The 20,882-nt window shown below is 33.6% G+C and overlaps 4 protein-coding genes across 4 annotated transcripts; 1 reads left to right on the top strand and 3 right to left on the bottom strand.

Annotated features, from left to right (window-relative positions):
- Positions 1 to 546: 546 nt before the first annotated feature.
- On the bottom strand, positions 547 to 8,214 carry LOC124441750 (ribosomal protein S6 kinase delta-1-like). The gene is made up of 14 exons (XM_046992216.1): positions 8,178 to 8,214; positions 6,712 to 6,723; positions 6,489 to 6,604; positions 4,991 to 5,831; positions 4,337 to 4,575; positions 4,202 to 4,249; positions 3,475 to 3,558; positions 3,071 to 3,381; positions 2,864 to 2,991; positions 2,700 to 2,782; positions 2,530 to 2,631; positions 2,220 to 2,250; positions 2,053 to 2,128; positions 547 to 1,896 (listed from the first exon to the last, which is right to left on the bottom strand). Exons 1-14 carry the CDS (start codon positions 8,212 to 8,214, stop codon positions 1,872 to 1,874), a joined length of 2,133 nt encoding a protein of 710 aa, XP_046848172.1. The 3' UTR covers positions 547 to 1,871.
- Positions 8,215 to 8,892: 678 nt separating this feature from the next.
- On the top strand, positions 8,893 to 10,755 carry LOC124441177 (haloacid dehalogenase-like hydrolase domain-containing protein 3). Its single transcript, XM_046991610.1, has one exon. The coding sequence runs from the start codon at positions 8,999 to 9,001 to the stop codon at positions 9,962 to 9,964; it is 966 nt and encodes a 321-aa protein (XP_046847566.1). The 5' UTR covers positions 8,893 to 8,998; the 3' UTR covers positions 9,965 to 10,755.
- LOC124441175 (polypeptide N-acetylgalactosaminyltransferase 2-like) lies at positions 10,662 to 13,776 on the bottom strand. Its single transcript, XM_046991608.1, has 15 exons — positions 13,542 to 13,776; positions 13,265 to 13,425; positions 13,101 to 13,199; positions 12,956 to 13,023; positions 12,789 to 12,854; positions 12,600 to 12,721; positions 12,435 to 12,522; positions 12,278 to 12,365; positions 12,092 to 12,195; positions 11,899 to 12,025; positions 11,682 to 11,774; positions 11,505 to 11,588; positions 11,185 to 11,311; positions 10,973 to 11,083; positions 10,662 to 10,893 (listed from the first exon to the last, which is right to left on the bottom strand). Exons 1-15 carry the CDS (start codon positions 13,635 to 13,637, stop codon positions 10,741 to 10,743), a joined length of 1,587 nt encoding a protein of 528 aa, XP_046847564.1. The 5' UTR covers positions 13,638 to 13,776; the 3' UTR covers positions 10,662 to 10,740.
- Positions 13,777 to 18,312: 4,536 nt separating this feature from the next.
- On the bottom strand, positions 18,313 to 20,803 carry LOC124441178 (zinc transporter ZIP9-like). Its single transcript, XM_046991611.1, is given in 9 exon segments — positions 18,313 to 18,767; positions 18,856 to 18,949; positions 19,093 to 19,220; positions 19,713 to 19,784; positions 20,061 to 20,261; positions 20,336 to 20,357; positions 20,359 to 20,442; positions 20,512 to 20,564; positions 20,567 to 20,803. Coding segments are annotated over 8 exon segments (690 nt in total). The 5' UTR covers positions 20,607 to 20,803; the 3' UTR covers positions 18,313 to 18,767; positions 18,856 to 18,859.
- Positions 20,804 to 20,882: the final 79 nt, after the last annotated feature.

Below are 20,882 nucleotides of genomic sequence, written 5' to 3'. Positions count from 1 at the left end.
TGTGGTAATGGTGGAGGTGGTTTTTGCTTGTCTGGTTGCTCGCCCTCTTCATTATCATAATAGTAGTAATCATTTTCATCATAATAGGCTTCGCCATAATATTCATCGTCATAGTAATCACCATAATAGTAGTCACCTTCACCTCCATAATAGTTGTAATAATCATCATTTTCTCTGGTTCTTGACTTTGGTTTTTTCTTCTTTTTTTGGCAACCACAACAACAACATTCTATGACCAGAAGTTTTACCAAATCCAAGATTGTAAGTTTCCGTTTGCGACGCATCTCAGTCAAACATCTTTGATCAATGACGTCTTTCTAATTAGATGATCTAATCAAGCTAATGAAGATTTGCTTAATTAAGTAAATAATTTATAAGCAAAAAAGAATGATAATTGATGCGATGTAGCTAATGCACAAAGACACTTGCAAGTTAACAAACGAAACGAGCTAAGTTGATCGAAATGAACTTTTTCCACGTAGGATAAGATAATTTATGACTAAAGTCGCAGCAGTAATGGCAATTTCCAGAAAAACACACGACTACTTTTAACAGACACGAACAAATGTTTTTTTTCCGAACGATATCCACAAATCACTGTAAAAGTATTCACACAATCTGTTGTCTAAATCATCTTGAATATCAAGAAAACAAGATGTCTATATTCGGAATCTGTTTTATTTTGTTTTACTGTAAAAGTATAAAAAACATCAGTTGATACTTTTAAGTTCTTGTAGAAAATGGTTTAGCGAGAGATGGATCACGACAGGAATGGCTGCTAGAATCTTTTCAAAGCCAAAGCTATGTACAAATAAGATCATTTATCTTTTTCCGAGATCAGAGGATCTTTACCACTTTCCGTAACGTTTACACCAACACGATTGCCATCACTGAACATTCGTTTAAGTGACTTTGAAATTGACAAATTTCATATCTTTCAAGGAATCTTCAAACCAATTATCAATTGGTTGAGATCCCTGACGAGACGAGGTAGACAAAAATATTAATCTAGTATGTTCTTGCAATATCAAATCGTCTTTTCTATTCATCAGTCTTATTCTTGTCCAATCATCCGTCTTTTTCTTGTCCAATCAACAGTCTTATTCTTGTCCAATCAACAGTCTTGTTCTTGTCCATTCATCAGTCTTATTCTTGTCCATTCATCAGTGTTATTCTTGTCCATTCATCAGTCTTATTCTTGTCCAATCAACAGTCTTATTCTTGTCCATTCATCAGTCTTATTCTTGTCCAGTCATCAGTCTTATTCTGGTCCAATCATCAGTCTTATTCTTGTCCAATCAACACTCTTATTCTTGTTCATTCATCAGTCTTATTCTTGTCCATTATCAGTCTTATTCTTGGCCAATCAACAGTCTTATTCTTGTCCATTCATCAGTCTTATTCTTGTCCAGTCATCTGTCTTATTCTTGTCCATTCATCAGTCTAGTTCATTTTTATAGTCTTGTCCATTAATCAGTTTTGTTCTATCATCATTCTTCTTGTCTATTCAGCAGTATTTTAAGAAAACTACATAGTAATGTTTGACAAATATTGCGTTTCAATCGAGATCTCTTTCTCTTGCTTAATCCATTGGGAATCAATGTTATATCTTATCAGACAGTCACTTATATGACAATGAATAAAAACACACATTGTCATTCTTCGTTGGAAAGATATGAAATAAAATAAAACATAAAACTTTCAAACCATAAATGAACTCCGTCATCTTTCCAGTCTTACAGACTTACATGATCTTGAAGAATTAAGATCATTTTAATAATGTTCCCGTCTTTCTGAAAACTGAGTGGAAACCATTGAATTGAATATAACTGGAATGCTACTTCCGCCAAAATTTGAAGCCAGAAATTCAACTAGTCCCAATCTTTCGACGTGCAACTAAAACAAAATTCATGTTGAACACGCGTGTCTAGAGTTTATGTTTGGCTTCTACAAAAATATTTTTACGGTAAAGTAAGCGTTTAGTTATAAATTCACTTCAATGGTGACGTTTTACGGCTAAATGTCAAATAAATACCACAGAATCATTCGTACTTTTCTAATTGCATCCAGTCTATATCGCGTAAGTACGCGTGAGATTTGACTGCTTGCACACCATCCAATGAGCTTCCTGTGAAAAACAAACAGAAAGGTCAACCATTATTATAAATTATGGATAATGATGTGAGCAAAACTAACAAATGAAAACTATACAGTCTCACCTAATCTCTCGCGTGGATTATGACATATTAGCTGGAAGAGAGAAAGATTGATAAGCCTTGGGCTTAGTTTCAAGCATCTACACAAGTCTTGCTACACTTTGGTACAATCACCTGCAGGTTGCACAAAAACCTGGTAATATCTTATAGAATGTAAAAAGCTACTATTCAAATTGGGCAATCAATAGAATGTAACGTTAATAAAAAGATAACAAAGTTAACATAACATTGTAATACGTTCGAAAAAGTGGCCATCCAGTAACGTCATCCGGGATTCTTGCAATCAATCATTACTCAATCTATGATAACATACCCCAGATAGAAATGATCTGGCTTCAGGCGATATATCTTGAGAAGCAGGAAATGCGAGAGGTGAATGTGGATATACACCCCAAGGTTGAGTTGATGACAGCACCTTGGTACACAAATATTCGTTCAATGCATAAAAAATACGATAAAAATAATCAATATCACATGAAGTACCTGCCCAGTGATGAGCTCATAACTAAGTACACCAAGACTCCACCAGTCTGCCGCCGTAGTAATTTTCTCACCAACACAAACCTCTGCAATATGAGGACAAGTGACACACTAAAGCTAAACATATCCATTAAACTCCCAATACATCCTCTGGTATCAAGACTTACCAGGGGCACAGTAAAGACGAGCTACTGCTTCAGGATCGACCGAATTATCGACCTCTTCCCAGACCCCAAAATACGATAACTTAACATGTCCACTTTCATCCAGTAACACATTACATGGCTTTAAATCCCTTTAAGGTTACAAAGAAGAAGGAAAGAATCGTGACAAGGAAACAAACAAAAAATACAACATTGTTCATTCTTAGTTACTTCAGGATTATTCCAAGCGAGTGTAAGCTATCTATGGCAAGAATTAACTCCGCAATCCACAGTCGTACATGTCTATTTCCAATAATATTTATGTGACATTGATCTATAAAACGAGCCACGTCGTCCTGGGAACTATTGGATGTCACGTGATGCAAGTCTGAAGTCCCGAGAGAGTAGACATTTTCTTGTGAATTTTCAAGACACGTCACATGAGACCAAAGATTGCCTCCACTGGCGTACTCAAGAAGGAGGAAAATTTTATCACTCGTCTCAAAATGACAATGTAAATGCACCATCCGTTTCAATTTTGCCTGAAAAAAGAGTTGCCTTTTAACACTCACAGTGAAATCTTCCAAAATTTTATTATGATGACTGCGATAACTACGTTCATTAGCTGCGCTTACATATTTCCTTGAAAAACTTCTATTCATCTTCTCTTGATTGTCTTGTTTATAAGCGCGGTGGATTGCATTTGTTTTATGTAACGCCTGAAAACCAAAACCCCATAAAATTGTAGTTAACGCAAACGAATTTCTACAAAAACATATTTTTCCTAAAGAAAGTTTCCCAGCATGCATATCAAATCAAATAACTATACTTGCAATCGCAACTTTCGCTCTGAAAGAAGCTTTTTTCTTTTCAAACTTATTAACATTTAGATATAAAATAAAACAGAATCCAAAAAAGGGCATCTTGTAAACTTAAACTCAAGTTAGCTATCAAACAAGGAAATTAAAAGTGCAATATTTCTGATGTTGGTTTTGAATTAAAACCGAAATATCACACCTTCAATGGTCTTGTTTGATAACTTTAATTTAAGTTTACCAGATGTCCTTTTTCAGATTATGTTTTATTTTACACCTAATGAAATTGTCGTCAGGCCAAGGATTATCAACATTTTTTAGGTATTATAAAACTCTACATTATGCTTGTATTCTAAAAGCTCGCTCATACCAACTGAGTGAGACATAAAAATTACGCTCTCTCTAATCATTTCTTTAAGTAATCAAGTAATCAGTGTGGAGAGAAAAGGCCGTCATCAAATAATTATGAGGTGATTTTGAAGCCGCACTCAGTGAGTGTTAGTGAGCTTTTAGTTTACCGAGGTAATCTCTCAACTTTCATAAACACCTTAACGACATAAACTTCTTCAAATCCCTCGCATTGTGCCAACATATTCTACAAAAAAAAAGAAGTTACCGTTTCTTTTTCAGAAAGATTAAAACACAGCGACACTATTTTATGTTTTTATCCATTAAAACTTACGTTTGATATGACACCAATTACTTTAATATGGGACAAATCAAGCTTTGAATATTTAACATCAACAAAACCATTAAATTCATGATTGAGTGACAATGCAGGCGTAATTGAAGGCGTCATGTCTCCAATATTATCCTGGTCGTGTTCCTGTTTCAAATATGTATTGTATAAAAATTCTGCTTTTACTAAATATTGAGCCGTTTTCCTGCGAACTGCTTCTCGTCGCTTAACATCACCATCAACTGCAAAAGTCAATAGTAAAAGTTAAAGTGCTATTGAAACAATGGTAAAAAAATAATGAATAGCGAAAGTAAAGATAACATTAAAATAAGACAACAATATAGTTAATAACCAGGACAATCAGACAATTTTAAATAAAACAAAATAAAACAGATTTCGAAAACAGACATCTCGTTTTCTTGATATTCAAGATGATACAAGAGTTTAGACAACAGATTGTGCAATATTTCGCCACTATTCCAAAGACATCATCAGACTAATAGTTTACAAAGCAAGCTGTGAAACTTTTATTTAATTATTTACAGCTTGCTTTGTAAACTAATAGTCTGATAATGGCATAGCTAATTAAATTTCAAAACTTTCGTTTCACTGACACTTTAAGTAAATCTCATAATTTGAATCTATTCAATCACTTACGTTGAACGCCTTTGAGTAAAATACCAACACATAATTTGTACTTCAAAAAAGCCTTTTCGTACATCTCATTTGCCTCGCAGTACAACGCTTCTTGCATGATTTGAGCAGCATTGTAAAGATAATCCTTCTTTTTTGGATCAATCCAGGACATCGCAACGTTTGACAGTTTTCTACCAATAACTTTTCGCGCGGCAGTGTGAGAAACATCTTGCAAATGTTGGTCAATAGGACCACTCAAATTGTCCTTTTCAATATCGTCTATCGTCTCCTGATTAGTGCCAGTCTTTTCAGTGTGGACCTGATCGTTCGTGTCGTTATACTCATTATCGTCCGGTAATGATAGACGATTGTCATCATTTTTATCGACAGATAAATCAAGTGATTTGTCCTTATCATCAGAATCATTTGAAGGTAATTCATTCGATAAGCGTTTTTCATCAACGGTGATAGACGAAACCTCACGATTATTGTTCGAGCCAATGACCTCGACAAATACATCGTCGTTTTCATTTTCTAGCAGCGTAGGTAATATATCCAAATTTTCATCATCATCAACAAGTTCCCAGTCCTCATGATCTTTGAACGAGCAGGAAGATTGGGATGCTAATGTTTCTATATCATCACCTTCACTACACAAGGAAATCGCATTTGACAACCATTTCTTATCATCATCAGACAAACTGGTATTTAAATGGAAAATATCTTCTCTTTGTTCATTGTCCGATCCTTCTCTGTCACTTGAGTACACCTGTGGAGTCCATTCTTGAGCATCAATGACCTCGTTAGTTTGTTCAGAATCACAAGACTTACTAGACAACGATGGTTTATGTTCCACGCCATCCTAGGAGAAAAATCACATATTCATTAACAATTTCAAATTTGCTCTTAAAAATAAATATCTTTTTCACACTAGAATATAGTGTGAGAATTAAATACAGTCAAATTGGACAGAGATTTGTGCTTAGATTAGTGGCATAACCAACTCCTTTCTTGGGTAGCTATTAACAACAGCTATACATTGCTAAAACTTCGACTAGTGTGCTAATCTACACACAGCCAAATAAAAGTTCATTATGACAGTAGTTGTAAAATATTAACAATAAAACGTGTGCATTGATTAATTAATAGCTGAGTTTGCATTAATAGGTGCAAACCGATCTGAGCTCAATCGATTAAATCAATTAAAGAAAATTTGCAAATCAATCATCAATACAAGTTAGAGGAAAAATTAAAACAATTGTTTTTCATTTGTCTGTTTTGCATTATTGTTATTTTATAAAAGAAATAAAAGATTTTTTGTGATTGCACTGGCTTATGCAAAACCTCAGAGACATTTGTGTGGATTATCAAGCCTCTAACCAAAGGTCTCCTTGATTTTCATAAGACTGTGCAATCACAGTAAACATAACTTTCATTGTTAAAATAATGAATTGATTGGATGATTTAAATTCAATCTATTTAAAAGGTCTTTTGTATTGATGAACAAAAAAGAATTTACCTCAAAAAACTTAATGAATGGTTCACTGGTGTAAAGATATGACATGTTTCCAGCAAATAAAAGCATTGACATTGTCTGCTTCTGTCTTTCTTCTATCACACCATCATCAAATCGATCTTAAAATATTTGATACAATGTATAATTATAAAATGTAATATTGTATATAGCATCCAACAAAGTAGAAGACACAATTAAAGTTATCACTGAGTTTTTAAAAGCTTACCAAAATAATGCCCTTTTGCAAACCGTGGAAACTTGTTTTACCCACATTTCTCTTTTCAGTAAATGATTCGAGCTCCTTGTATAGTGTTCAATTTCACTGTAACGCTTTAAACACAATAACCTAATAAAAATGAGAAAAAAATGAAAACAAATACTTTCAAATTGAAAGATCTCTGTTGGTTTGTGTACCTCTGATACATCATCTGGGCAACCTTTAGGATATATCTAAAGATTTATTGAGAAAAAGCACAATACATAAAAATAAAATTTCTGGACACAATAATGGCTATTGTATCCAGGGGCATGACTGTGGGAAGGGTTCGGTAGTCTGTGGGAAACCCTTTTTTTGTATTTGTAGGAAAAATAGAATTGTTAGTCATCATAGATTGGGAAGATTTACTTCATAAAGATGTTTTGAATTTAATTACAGTGGCTACTACTTAATTAGTCTAAACCTGGAATTCCTGCCATAAAAATGTATTTACTTCACAATAGTCAAATATAATCCTTGAACTTCACACACTTATAAATGTAAATTGATTTTTTTAAAATAATATATATAACATGCAATATAGCAACCAATTAATTAACTGGCTTTCATAAAATCAAAATGTTTCATTTATCAATACCTTGGAAGAAATTCGATAAACTGTGTAGCCTGCATGTGTTTTTTGAGGATTGGAAACGTCATATTCCCGTACCCAGCAGTCTTCTTTATTCATTGCAGGAGACGTGGCTAGGTTTTCCAACAGAAATAATTTTCTCTCAAGAAAATACGATTTATCCTGTCGCAACCATGTTACATTTGCTATGTCAAATTCGGTGATGATATTTGTTGAATTCTGGTCTTTTCATCGATATTATTCTATGATTCACAACGTTGGCAAGATCCTTATGAAATCCTCTACAAAAGGAAGTAGATATTAAAATAAAGCTGACCTCTGTCTAACGAACCCTATCTTGCATACAAATATACAAACTATTTTTGATTTCTCCTGGTTTATATGACCTTCATGACTAGTTTCCAGTCTTCCTCATGATAACACAACATATGTATATGGCGAATTTTTTACTGGGGAAAATCAGAGCCCTCTATAGAATAATAATTATAGAGGGCTCTGGGGAAAATATGTAAAAAAATTTATTTTATATTTTAGAGTTTTTTTAATTCAGAAAGCCAGGACGCTCAAAAAGTTGACACACCGGCGGTTGCGAGTGTTTTCTTAGCTTAAATCATTTTTTAGGAACATGAATGTAGCGGGGTATGTAAAATTAGACATGTATTTTAGCGAGAAATTCAAAGAGAAAGTAAGTTTTGTTCAATTTTCACAACATCTTTTGTAAATTATTGTATTGGAGAACAGCACGAACAAGGAGACCATCCTCCTCCCACCCACTGGATTCTTTTGTTTATTTTGAATACATAAAGTACAAATTGCGATTTTCATGCAAGCGTCTATCCAATACCACTTTTTAGCCAGACTTCAACGTTAACGATGATCATTGATCAAATAAGGTGCAAGTACGTATATGGAAACGTTTCTGGGATAGTACACAGATCTTTAACACAAGTGACTCACTAAAACTGTGTCACTGAGTTTTACAATGGTTTTATCAGTGTTGCCAGATGAAATTTTAAAATATTCATGCTCGCTTGCGTCAAAAGTTCACAAAAATGGCAAAAGTTCATATTACAGCTGATTTTTAAGATCGGAAGTTAAAGGATTAACTCGGAAATTTTCAGAAACTCTCGGAAGTATCCGGAAAACATCGGATTATCTTAAAATCGTCGAGCTATGAAGATTTTCTTTTCATTGAACTATGATTTATCAATACATTCTTTACGAAAATGATGAAAATACAAAAATGCATAATATTTAGAAAAGTTCACAAAAAGTTCACAAACTTTTAATGTTCATGAAATGTTCATGAAGAGAGCAAAAAGTTCACAAATCTGTGAACTTTGTTCACGATCTGGCAACACTGGGTTTTACGATGACTGCTAAATGCTATTCCACTCAGTGCTCAGTCCCAGTGTTCACCATTGTTAACTCATCTTTTAGCGGCCAGCTTATGTACACTCTGCGTACCGACTTTTTAAATTAGTTCACAAACTTTGATTTTTTATTCTTTTCAGTCTTTTGAGTATTGATCAGTATTGATCCAGTTAAAAATTGTTCTAGATGTTCCAGATTTTGCGTTCTACGAGAATGAACCATTTATAAGCAAACGATCCAGGTGGCATGAATAACCATAATTTATGCACTCAGTTTCTTTTCTTGTAACTTATGGAAAAATTAAAATCAGTGTTACAGTGTTCAGTGTCTGCCTGCCAGGGTAATGGTATAGTCAGACATAAAACAATATTTGTAAAAGTTGTTTTGTACTTTACTACATTCAATTTTGCAATGGCGATCAAATCTCAATACTCCGGCGATTACCGACCATATCCGAAAACCTCCGTACGTAAGGAACAAGTACACAAGTTCAAAAACTTTCTAAAATTTTATGTGGCAAAAATACCGTCAAAAATGGCACGGATTCGATTGATCACCTTTGATGCAACCAATACTTTATTTCGAGTTCGTGGGAGCGTTGGTGAAATCTATTGTCAAGTTGCTTTAAAATATGGCATCAAAATGGATGCCAAGGTGGTTGATGAGTGTTTCAAGGAAGCATTCAAACGATACAATGACGAATTTCCCAACTTTGGAGCAAAGGCTGGTTTGTCATCCCAAAAATGGTGGCAAGATGTCATTGGATGTTCCTTGAATCAACTAATTCCAACTGAAACTCTTGAAAACATGTCATCGTATTTATATGCAGAGTTTATAAATAAAGGTAACTGGGAGATATACAAAGATACTGTTCCAGTGCTGAAATTTTTTCAAAACAGGAACATTAAACTTGGTGTTGTGTCCAATTTTGATGAAAGACTTTCATTGATAATGAGAAATTTAGACTTAGATAAATATTTCGATTTCATATTACCATCAAGACAAACTAAATGGTACAAACCAATGAAACAAATTTTTAACCATGCTGCATTGATGGTTGATAAATGTCCACCTAGTCAAGTTATTCATGTCGGTGATAATTTTGAATTGGATTATCTTGCTGCATTGCATGCTGGGTTGGATGGTTATCTGTTGCTACGGCAACCCACCAATGACAAAATTGACCAACTTTTATCCAAGAAAGTTCCACGCCATAAAATCATCCATAGTTTAAAAGAACTTACTTGTTTACTTTAGCAGTGAGTGAAATTATGGCATATGTGAATACTCCAAAATTACTCTTGTGGTACTAACTAATATTGATTGTCTTAGGTGATTATTAGACTTGTACGTAACAACATTGAAACAGTGATTTCTAGTACTAAATCCAAAGTCTAATAGATTTTAAATTTCAATGTAGTCAAGATGCATGGGGCTAGTATAGTTTACCATTATATGGATAGTGAGGACTGCATATTATATGGCGTTCATTTCTAATAAAAATATGAACCAAAGTACTCAATTAAAGGTATCACATCTATTTGAAACATTAACTAGTAAATTATACTAATTTATTTGATCATGCGCTTGCATATTGGAATTATTAGTAGAAACTTAAAATCAATTGGTTTTATAGTACAATGTGCCATCTACAAGGCAGACTAAAGATCTCAGATACTTCCATCGATTTCTTCGCCTGGTTTTACATACAGATCATCATCGCTTATTAGCGCCTGAAAAAGCTGCAAAGTTTGGGGCAAACAGTAGCTTCTTATTAAATGATGACAAGCATAATTCCTCACGTCAGTTATCTCAAAGATGTTTGCCAAAAAAAGATGACCTTTGCTGGACCGCCATCCACATCAATAAAAACGTATCGAAACTTCGTGTATACTTGCCTCAAAATTAGATTACTCCGAAAATATGGACATAAAATATAATTTAGTAAAACACATTAATTCTCTCAAAAATATAATTAATTTTAAAAATTCTCTTATAATAAAAAGACCTATTTACGTAATAACATATAAACTCTACCGTTCCATGTATAAAGAAAATTTCCATTTTTGAAGCAAGTCACTTGCGCGGCAATTCACGGCAATTATTTGACGATCTGAACCGTCATTCTTCAGACACAAACCAGTTGATTTGTGGCGTAAAGTCATGTCAGCAAAATGCTCAAAAAACTGCAAAGAAGACGCTTGCTTTTAGAATAAGCACGAAGAATAAGAAGCACAATTCCCTATCATGTAGTATTATATATACCTGAGCACCATCTTCTTCACAAACGTTCATAGTCACTTTGTTTTCGGGAGTTAAAACAGTTAGGCACAAATCGCCATGTTTTATTTGGTGATGGATGGTGAAAGACCATTCCTAAGAGTATGAGATGTAAGTTTCATTTCTATTGTATAGAAGGACCAAGAGCATAAAAACCGCTTGTTTCCAGTATAAAACAATGCAATCTTAAAATTTACCTGATTGCCAGACAAACTGTGACATTTGTGAGCATGAACTGTTCCCCCAGCAACATTTCCCATTGTATCAAGACACATGTAGCCTTGCTTTAATTCTCCAAATGCAATATCTTTATCATCTGGAATGCTGAATACAAAACATTATTCAACCAGAGCACTTTACAGACAAGTGTGACGACCATAACCACTTGACAGGAATGACTGAAGGGCCCCAGATGATTATATGAGGTTTTCAAAATGAAACATGAATGAACGCACAATAGGCCTAGTAAACAATCATCATCGACAAATATAATAGTGAAATCTCAGCCAAGACTTACCTCAGTTCAGGATAAACATTTTCTAAGTACCACTTAAAAGACTTGCATTTCAATTTTTTCCGCAGTTCAATTCGAGACTGTATACTAATAAAAAAATCATAAAAAGTTGATATTATTTGTACATGTAATACTTTAAGTTGACACTTTTTAATTTGCAGTTAAAAGTTCATCTCTTACTTGCCATAGTAGTGTTGTTTTGAGCCCCTGTGAGCAGCAAAAAAATATTTCTTATAATCATCCATCCACACTTCTGCAGTCCTCCTTGTGTTTCTGAAAACGCAAGAACTTAGTTGATTGACTGGGTTAGTTCAGAAACAATGGTGTTCTCTGTTTGAACAATGAAAATTGGAGATGAAAGCAAAAAGGAAGAGAAAAATCCATTAAAGTGTCTTACCTAATGTATGTATTTGCAATCCCATCAGGAAATGAATATGGATGTTTCTTACGAAACACATGACCAACACGAGAACATGGTATTATTTCCATTCTACCATGACACATCCATGTTCGAAATGATATCTCTTTGGCAACCAAAAAATCAAGATTTAGAACTAACAAGTCATGCTGTTTATAACCTTATAACTCACCAAAATTTTCACCACCCCATATATCCATCATTGTATCATATTTTCCAATTTTCCGAAAGAAATCCTTATTTACCATAAACAATCCACCAGCAATCATTGGGGTCCTAAAAGGTGACAAGTATTGATAGGAGAAAATAAACAGATTGGAAAGATCATTTTGCTTCATTTCATCTCAATCCCACTAACTTGATTGGAGAAATTGGAGAATGATGTCGTTGATTTTTTTGATCAGGGGTCAAGTGGTCCCATTTGAAATGTAAACTCCAGTCAAAACCTAAATTTTATAGAGTGATGTTTCTAAGCCACATTATTATGAATCATCCTATTACCACAAAGGACATACCTCCTCGAATGTTTGCAGATGCTGCAATATAATGGAAATTATTCATACTTATGACATCAATGATTGGGCAAACAATTGTTGAAGGTTTCTTTAAATAATAATAAGAAATCATAAAGACGCACAATGCACAGACAAAATTTAGTCATGATTTTAAAGATATGTTACCTCAACAACTCGATGCAACATGGGCTCAAGCCATCTAACATTACACTCACAATGACTATCCAAGAATGTTAAAATTTGAGAAGTTGCAGCATCAGCTCCACGCACACGAGATCGAATTAAACCTGAAATTACCATCATATAAGTTCACTAATCTGAATAAATACTTTGAAAATACAGGTGAAAATATACCTTCTCTTTTTTCGTTACGAAGGAGGCGTATTTTAGGAATAGACAGCAGCAATGATCCATCACTTGCTGCGGCAACCATATTTAATAATAAAAGATGTCAGCAACCATGACGACAGTTGACAATGAAAAATTTTGAAATGTATTTCTACATATTGACATATACATACGATCATCGCTAAAATCATCAACAAGAATTATTTCTCTGATTAGGTTTGATGGACTGCGTAGTAAAATGCTGTAACCAAGAGATAATTTTTCATCCTGTTAGACTGGAACGTTGTTTTATGATCAAACATAAGATAATGTAAAAACCTTTTCACTGTCCTTAGCAATGTCGATCGTGCTTCATTATGAAATGTGATTATGACACTGGTTGACGGTAAGTGTTCGGGATAGCTCACGCTTGCACATCTGAAACATAAAATGACTTGAAAAGTTTGAAAAATCTCACAGAAATTCATATTGGCAATATATACCTGGCATGTCTAGTGTCTGGAATTGATCTTTCACTGGACAAATTATCACTAGCCGTACGATTAAAATTATTCTCTTTAAAAACGTCTTCGCGGTCCTTTCTCATATTCACGTATGATTTTTCATCGAAATTTTGAATGTACACGCTTTCATCAAATTTCCTCTAAAAAATTGCAATAACTCCGCACAATTTTTGAAACTGCTTGACAATCAGATTAAAAGCTACTGAAAGCAAAAATTGCATATTTTGCGCATATCAATTAACTCAATGGAACTTACCTTCGTATGTTTATATCCTGGCTTATAATACATCAACCACGTCATACAAATTGTTGAAAACAAAATATATAAAATGCGTCTTCTTCGTACAATCATTTCGAGAAAAAGGATGCATAAAAATACTTAAATCGCACGAAGAACTTCGGCATTATTATTGATTTACTTATTATGAAATTTTTTAATTCAATTCAACCAATGAATTTAACAATCAACACACGAAAAGTCCCAATAAAAGTGGAAGTTCCCCATTGGTTGAGACCATTGAGCTCTAAAAGACCTGGAGGGGCAAAGGGGCCTGGGCCTCGTGGTCAAAAACATGGCGGTAATGGCGGATTTTGGTTGTCAAAACTTCCACTTTGAGAAAAATTTTTAACATTCGCTCCCTCCCGAAACGGATCTCTATTACTGCTCATAGTAATGACAACCAGCGAAAACAACCACGATGCCGTAAGCATAAAATATTGAAAATAATGCTTAAGATTTTTGTGAAATAAACACACACATTTAAATGAGGTAAATCTACTGTAAAATAACGTATATTTTGTCAAGTAATGCTTTAGCTATATTAGAAATAAATATCAAACGGCAATCTTTACACTGTTAACGTGTTGTTGCTTTAATGCATAATCCCATGCGCATTACTTGTGTTTTGACTGTTTGTGAACAGCTTGGTGCAACTGTCTTTCTTGAATAGATGGGTAAATCTTAGTTGAAATGTCGAAAAAGGAGTTAGAAAAAGTTAGCTTACCCCTACGACTTAAGTCGACTGGAAATATATTATAAGTAGGTATGTAATTGTTTTGAGTTTTTTTTGGTAGGATTGATTCTGGGTGTCTTATAAAGTATTATGATATTCTGATAAATCTACTGAGAACTTATGAGGAAAATATCTTGAACTAGGAGAGCAAAAGAACGAAATTCAGAAATTCTATAATCATGTTGCTGATTCTGTTTTAAGCCAAGATATTAGAAACTGGATTGTTATTGACAACCATGGATCTACTACTGAACAGAACTACATAAATTTCCCATTAAAATACTATTTCTTAAATCAAGTGCATTGGTTTCTCTGACATAACACTTTTCTTATTACTGCATGAAGGCAAACCTGTTTAAATAATTATAATGTAGGTGAAGATATTTAGCATGTTGTATAATTGTTATTATACAGACATTATTTATAATATTATGGCCTTGTGTAATGTATGTCAAGAACTTATTAATTCTCAAAAATGCTAACCTTCTTGCACTACTTTTCTTTTGTGTCCTTACAAATTACAGTTACCTATACTAATTTTTTCTAGGTTCAAACAACTTGACAAATTTTTGAATTTTACATTATGCCTTTGAATTTTTCTTTTTGTCTTTTGGTAAAAATATCAGTGAATGACTTAAAATCAAGTTTATCTAAAATAGTATTTTGTACAAAGTAACTATACATAATTGAAAAGTCTCATGTTGAAGACAGATGTGGCTTCTTTACTAGATTGCTACTCTTATTCTTTTAAATGATATCGTAATTCTTCAAAAGACATAAAAAGTTCTTTGCCATCAATTTTTGCTTCTTCCACATTCAACTTCATTGCAACCAATGCATCTTATGTGAATTTTTAATCACCTGGAATTGAAAAATGTATGGATTTTGTCAGATGATGCAGTACTGTATTTAATGTTTCATGCATGTCATGATAAGCTTTTCTTGAGCAAATATTTCAAGGTAGGAGCAAAATTTGGCACATTATTGAACAAAGTAGTTTTATCTTGATTTTGATGTACTAACCTGTTTAGTACACTGTGTAACAAACAATTCATTTACAGAAACACCATATGGCATTTATAAAACTTTTAGCATAAAGCAAACCTTTACACACCATCATCATGCTTGTCCAAATCTGTCAAATTGTCCAGGCTAGCTGTTTAATACAGGTAATTTTTATTGTACGACATGTACCAAAGAGCTCATTAATTAATCCTGCACTGCATTTGATTTCAATACAGCTCTGTCCTTAATATTTGCTTCATATTTTCAGAAAAATATCATGAAAAAATCCTCCATTTCAACTCAGTTGAAACAAGGAGTTTTAAGATATGCATATCTCGATAAGAACTGGTTTCAATGCCTCGTCTAGCAATCGATTAAGTAAAGAACAAATAAGACTGGATAAACATAACTTAAATTATAACTTAGGAGTAAAAACATTCACAAAATATATGCCATCACACTTCAAGTATTGACTTAAAACAAAACACTGAACACTTTAAATAGTAAACAATCTTACGTTGCTTACCGGTGTCATGAAATGTTTTTTCTGGCATTACTTCAGCATCCGTATACCAAACAAGTTTGCAGCATGTTTTAAAGATAAAATTTCTAAAAGTTTTTGTGCTTGGCATTGATATTTTCTATAATCGCAATTGTGGTTGTCAAATCCGGGTGGGCGAAAAAAATTTTATTTTATGAGCCCGCGTCTTTCCGCTGACTTTGACAACCAAAATCCGCCATGTTTTTGACCACGCGGCCGCGCGCTAATAATTTATACTAATTTTGTTGACGTTTCCCCTCCAGGTCGTATAGAACTCAATGGTTGAGACCATTGAGTTCTATATACCTGGAGCGGCTAACTTTACTGGGGCGAGGACGCCAAAAAAATGGCGGCCAAAGGACGTATTTCCGCTGAAATGATCGCTTTGCAGAAAAATAATATTCTCGACCTCCCCCTGGTGTCTATAGTAAATTATAAAGAATTTTTCGAAAACAAACACGATATCACAGAATATGGATATCGTTAGTTCCATATTCTGTGACGATTCTTTTGGCATTTCTTTATAATGCCAACACTTCAATCGTTCAATTGTTGGATGTCGTAGTTTCCACAAAAGGAACATATCGCTTCTCAAAGGTGAGGTAGTTGTTTGTTTGTTAGTCCGTCAACGATTGAAAAGCAATTATACATGCACTTGAAAAGCCATAAAATACATATTAAAGATCGTATTTTTTTAAGACTGACTTGAACGCCAAATATACTGATGTTTTCCTGTTTTTGTTTATAAAATTCTGCATACTTTTCTGTCATTTGTTAATCCATGAAATCGTAAATTTACCCATTTATTTGCAAAATAGTTTCCCTAAAGCAAAAAAGACCCTGCACACATTTTGCTCTTTGAGTAAGTATCAAAAAAGAAATGATCAGCCCCAACAGTACCCATGATTTGGAGCAGAGCTTGTTATGTTCTATTTGCTGACAACATGCAGAGAAGATCAAGGAGTAAAGATGACTGGAAGATGTTATTGACCAGGCAGAGTCTTGAAAGATGATAATGCTGTAAAGATAATTGATTTATTTTCTGCCCTATCCAGAGTTATTTAATTTGATCGTGGTCAAATTCTATGGATGGAGACAATGGATTCACTAAGGATGCCTTGAATGCTTTGAAGTTAAAGTTCATGATCCAAAGAAAGATGGCAAGAAGGTTGTGTGTGTTTTGATGCTTAATGAAATGTCAATTCACAAACATGTAAAATGGAAGGCCATAAAGTTTGTCTATGTAAACATTTGTACTGAGATTGATGATGAGTCAGATGCTTCAAACTGTATAAGCCATAGGTTTTATGTAACTTAATGTTTAAATGATCATATCTAGCATAAGAGTACACTATAGGTATTTAATTCATTTTGATTATATTGCCTTGCTATGACATATCTACTTGCACTTCATCATTCTTGTATGAAAACACCAGATGTGGATACTCAGAGAACAAAATGCACTACCAACAGCTTATGAATTTTATTACTGAGGTGAAAAATGTGTTAATCATTCAAATTGTGTACTTATATTGCAAATATAGGAAAAACAAAACAAAGTGAAAAAGAAAGGTAGAAGTATTAAAACTACAAATGAATTATAAACACCATTGGAAGCATAAGTGTTTTGATGATTATTTGCATTTTGCCCAATTCATATATCAATACAACAAAATCAAAATGTGCTACAACTTTACAAGTATTTGATGCAGTTGCACTTCAGAACATCACAAAAAGGTTACTTAAAGTAATTTCTATGCAATATTGTTTGTTTTCATTTACCAAACCTATGCAGACTTGAGTCTTTTTGAAATTTCATATGAAACTCAATCACAGAAAATCTGTAAATATCCAGAGATTTAATATGTACTTTTTTAAAGCAACAAGTAAAAATCCTACAATTGTGGCGAAAAAAGCCATTCCCCATTGCATGAAAAGAAGCAAAATAGCAATGATAACAAATAAGCAAACTTCTCTCTCGTGAACCGTGGAGATGAACTATGATATACTTTTTTGTATAGACTAAAGAGTTTAATCGATCAAACAAGTTTGACGCTGGTAAAAAAACGACGCACATCTGCATTCATACATGTGTAGCCGACATATAGCTCTTTCGTCTATAGTTATAAATGCATCCTCGTAGGAGCACATAACTGACAACCACAGTTGACTCGTTGTTATGAATTTAAGGTTTTTACCTTGATTTTCATCAAAAAATTGCTTGCCGAATCCCAAATACACACATATATTTTCCTCACTCTTTCCTCAGGAGGGAGTGGGAAATTGTGAAATTTTCGGAAAAGCGATCAATTTCGGTAAATCTCAGCGGCAACGGACGAAATCCGCCATTTTTTTGGCGTCACCAGATATCTAAGGCCGCGCTTGAGATAGCCGCTCCAGTTATTATAGAACTCAATGGTTGAGACTTGAGATAATGGTTGAGATTATAAAATATAAAACATACTATCTTGATAGTAATCTTACTATTTTTTTCACAAAAAATAAATTAAAGACCTTTTCAAAAGACGTCTTACAAGAAATGTCATAAATCACCATTGCTTGCCATTAGTTAATATTTTTCACCCGGTTGATAAAAACTGGCACAGAATGTTTTAAACAATGTAGAAACATTGCTTGACCCTAAAAGGACTGAAGTTGAAAAACTGTGTAGTTTTTACATACTATTATACTAATGATGATGGTTGGTGATTGTTAGTATTAGTGGTAATATAATACCAATTACTAATGGTAATAGATCACTTCTTTTTTCGTGATCATGTGTTCCATCACATGAGTTGTCATTATGAGATATACTAACAGTTACAGGCAAAACATGCACTGTAGCTACATACAAGAATGTCCCGGCAGAAAAGAGCATAGCAATACCAGTGCCCTTTGTGCTTGAGAAATTTTCTTTACCACTCTAAACACAGAACATTATGGTTTCATACACACAAAGACAAACACAAACTTCAACAAACATTAACTCTAATGAATTACATGTCACTTACCCAACTAATTAGCATTATATGACAAAATAGCCAAAAGTGGTGCAGCAATAGAAAACACAAGTAAATGTTTTCTTATTTTATTCCTTGTCAATCCCTATATCAAATCCAAAAATTATAATTGATTAAACACATTATTGGATTATTTCCAAAACTAAGAAAAACATTGGGGTCAAAATTAGCCAAGTAATGACAAAATATTCCACAACAACAAACAGTGTAATAAAGTTTTAAGCAAACCTGTTGCAGTAAAAATGTAGTCAGACCAAATGCCGCAGGTGCTTTATGCAACATAATTGCCAAAAATACAATCATCTCTACTTCAGGTTTTGATGAAATTGCAGCAGCACCCATTGCTATACCATCCGCTAAATGATAAAAATATGATAGTAATTGCTTTTTGTTTTATACTTGCAAACAACTACATACAATAGCACAAAAATTTTTAAATGGAATTTGCACTTTCAGCCTTCTCAATGTTATATTTTATAATTAACAATGAAATGACATTTAAGCAATATTTTGAAATAGCAAGGTTAAACAGTTGGAATGTTATTAAGCAACACATGAAAACAACATAATGCTTTAACCAACAACTATTGACAATAACAACCTTATCTAACAACATTTGAATGTTGACCTTCCTTGTAAACAAGTCAAGTCTATTCAAAAGTAGTCTTGTGAGTGGAAGGTTAACATTCAAATGTTTCATATAAAGTCATGATTGTTTATAGTTGTTGGTTAAAGCATTGTGCTATTATCTTGTGTAATACAATCAAGGCTTGGAATGTATTTGTCAGGCTCACAAAAATGATGCACCATAGTTTCTTTTTTCTATTTTAAAGAGTTATTAAACCCACCAGCAGCATGAACAACAAGGCCAATGGTTGCTGTAAGATTCCCATTATTTTTTCGTGCATTATTTTCAACATCTAAACAAAGACAAATTTAACCAATATATTCCTTAGTTTGGATCAAGGCGAGAGGCACACATTTTATGAAAATTGGGGTTGTTCTACATTCTAGGACCAACTTTTTCAGTGTCTATATTTAATTCACTTAATAAAGCCTAAAAAATTTTGGCAAGACCAACTGTTCTGTCCTTTGTCAGTTTTTGTACAAACTTTTTAAACATATTTAATAAAAGATCACCCCTCACTGCATATTATGTAAGCCTTTGGGTCCAAAAACAACCATCACCAAGATACCTGTCGTAGAGTGAAAGTCAAAATGTCCTCCACAACAACGATCTACCATAAGCATAAAGACAAACCCAAGACATAAAGCACCACCTATGTAAACATGAGTTTCTAGTTCTGGCAGAGAAGTGAATTTAGTCAGAAAGCTTGTATCTTGAGTAGCCTCAGACATAGCAGTTGTTTTATCATGATGTTCAAGGTGATGTTCATCTGAAAGAAATGAAGTTCAATAAAACATGAAATAGCATGAAACAAGTAACAAATTTGTGATCAACAATACATACGAATATCATCGCCATCGTAGAGGGGCAGTGACTCCTTCAGGTATGATAACAGCCAGGGTACCAACCAACAAACCAGCACCAAAAACCGTTACCATGTGTAATTTATTCTGTAAAATTTTGAGAGTTACAGCTGGTATATTTGTTTGAAAGTGAACTCAATGACCCGAATGACTTACCTCTGACAAAGTTATGGACAAAGGTAACATTCCAGCTATATAACAACCCACGAAATGGCTAATGAAAGCCATATAATATCGGTAAAATGTTCCATGATTTTTTGCTAAACTTTAAGACTCACGAGTCAAAATAAAGACATCTCGTCAAATAATTGGTCAGAATAATGATTGACTATAATTGCAGCAATTATTTAAAAACGAGCTTTGTGCTTTCTCAGGTTGCAATTTCTTTGCCACGTACATCATTACCATTCTTAATTTATATTTTTGAATGATGTGTTGTAGTGAAGTTTTATCGATTAAGCCCACGGTTACCGTGATCATCGAAATCGAAATCAACATTGTATAACGATACTTGATGTAACCACAAA

Source organism: Xenia sp. Carnegie-2017, unplaced genomic scaffold, assembly GCF_021976095.1.
Source record: "Xenia sp. Carnegie-2017 unplaced genomic scaffold, XeniaSp_v1 HiC_scaffold_20, whole genome shotgun sequence".
NCBI classification, from domain to species: Eukaryota; Metazoa; Cnidaria; class Anthozoa; order Malacalcyonacea; family Xeniidae; genus Xenia; species Xenia sp. Carnegie-2017.
Note: the sequence above shows the minus strand (reverse complement) of the source record. Positions and strands in the feature narration are given on the sequence as shown.

Coding starts and splice junctions, on each gene's coding strand:
- LOC124441175 (XM_046991608.1), bottom strand. CDS start 13,637: ATGATTGTACGAAGAAGACGCATTTTATATATTTTGTTTTCAACAATT. Junction 12,855..12,955: donor TGATGATTTTAGCGATGATC/GTATGTATATGT, acceptor TGGTTGCCGCAG/CAAGTGATGGATCATTGCTG. Junction 11,775..11,898: donor ATTGCAAATACATACATTAG/GTAAGACACTTT, acceptor TTGCGTTTTCAG/AAACACAAGGAGGACTGCAG.
- LOC124441177 (XM_046991610.1), top strand. CDS start 8,999: ATGGAAAAATTAAAATCAGTGTTACAGTGTTCAGTGTCTGCCTGCCAG.
- LOC124441750 (XM_046992216.1), bottom strand. CDS start 8,214: ATGATCATCGTTAACGTTGAAGTCTGGCTAAAAAGTG. Junction 4,250..4,336: donor TAATTGGTGTCATATCAAAC/GTAAGTTTTAAT, acceptor TTTTTTTTGTAG/AATATGTTGGCACAATGCGA. Junction 3,382..3,474: donor GAAGTTTTTCAAGGAAATAT/GTAAGCGCAGCT, acceptor CTCTTTTTTCAG/GCAAAATTGAAACGGATGGT.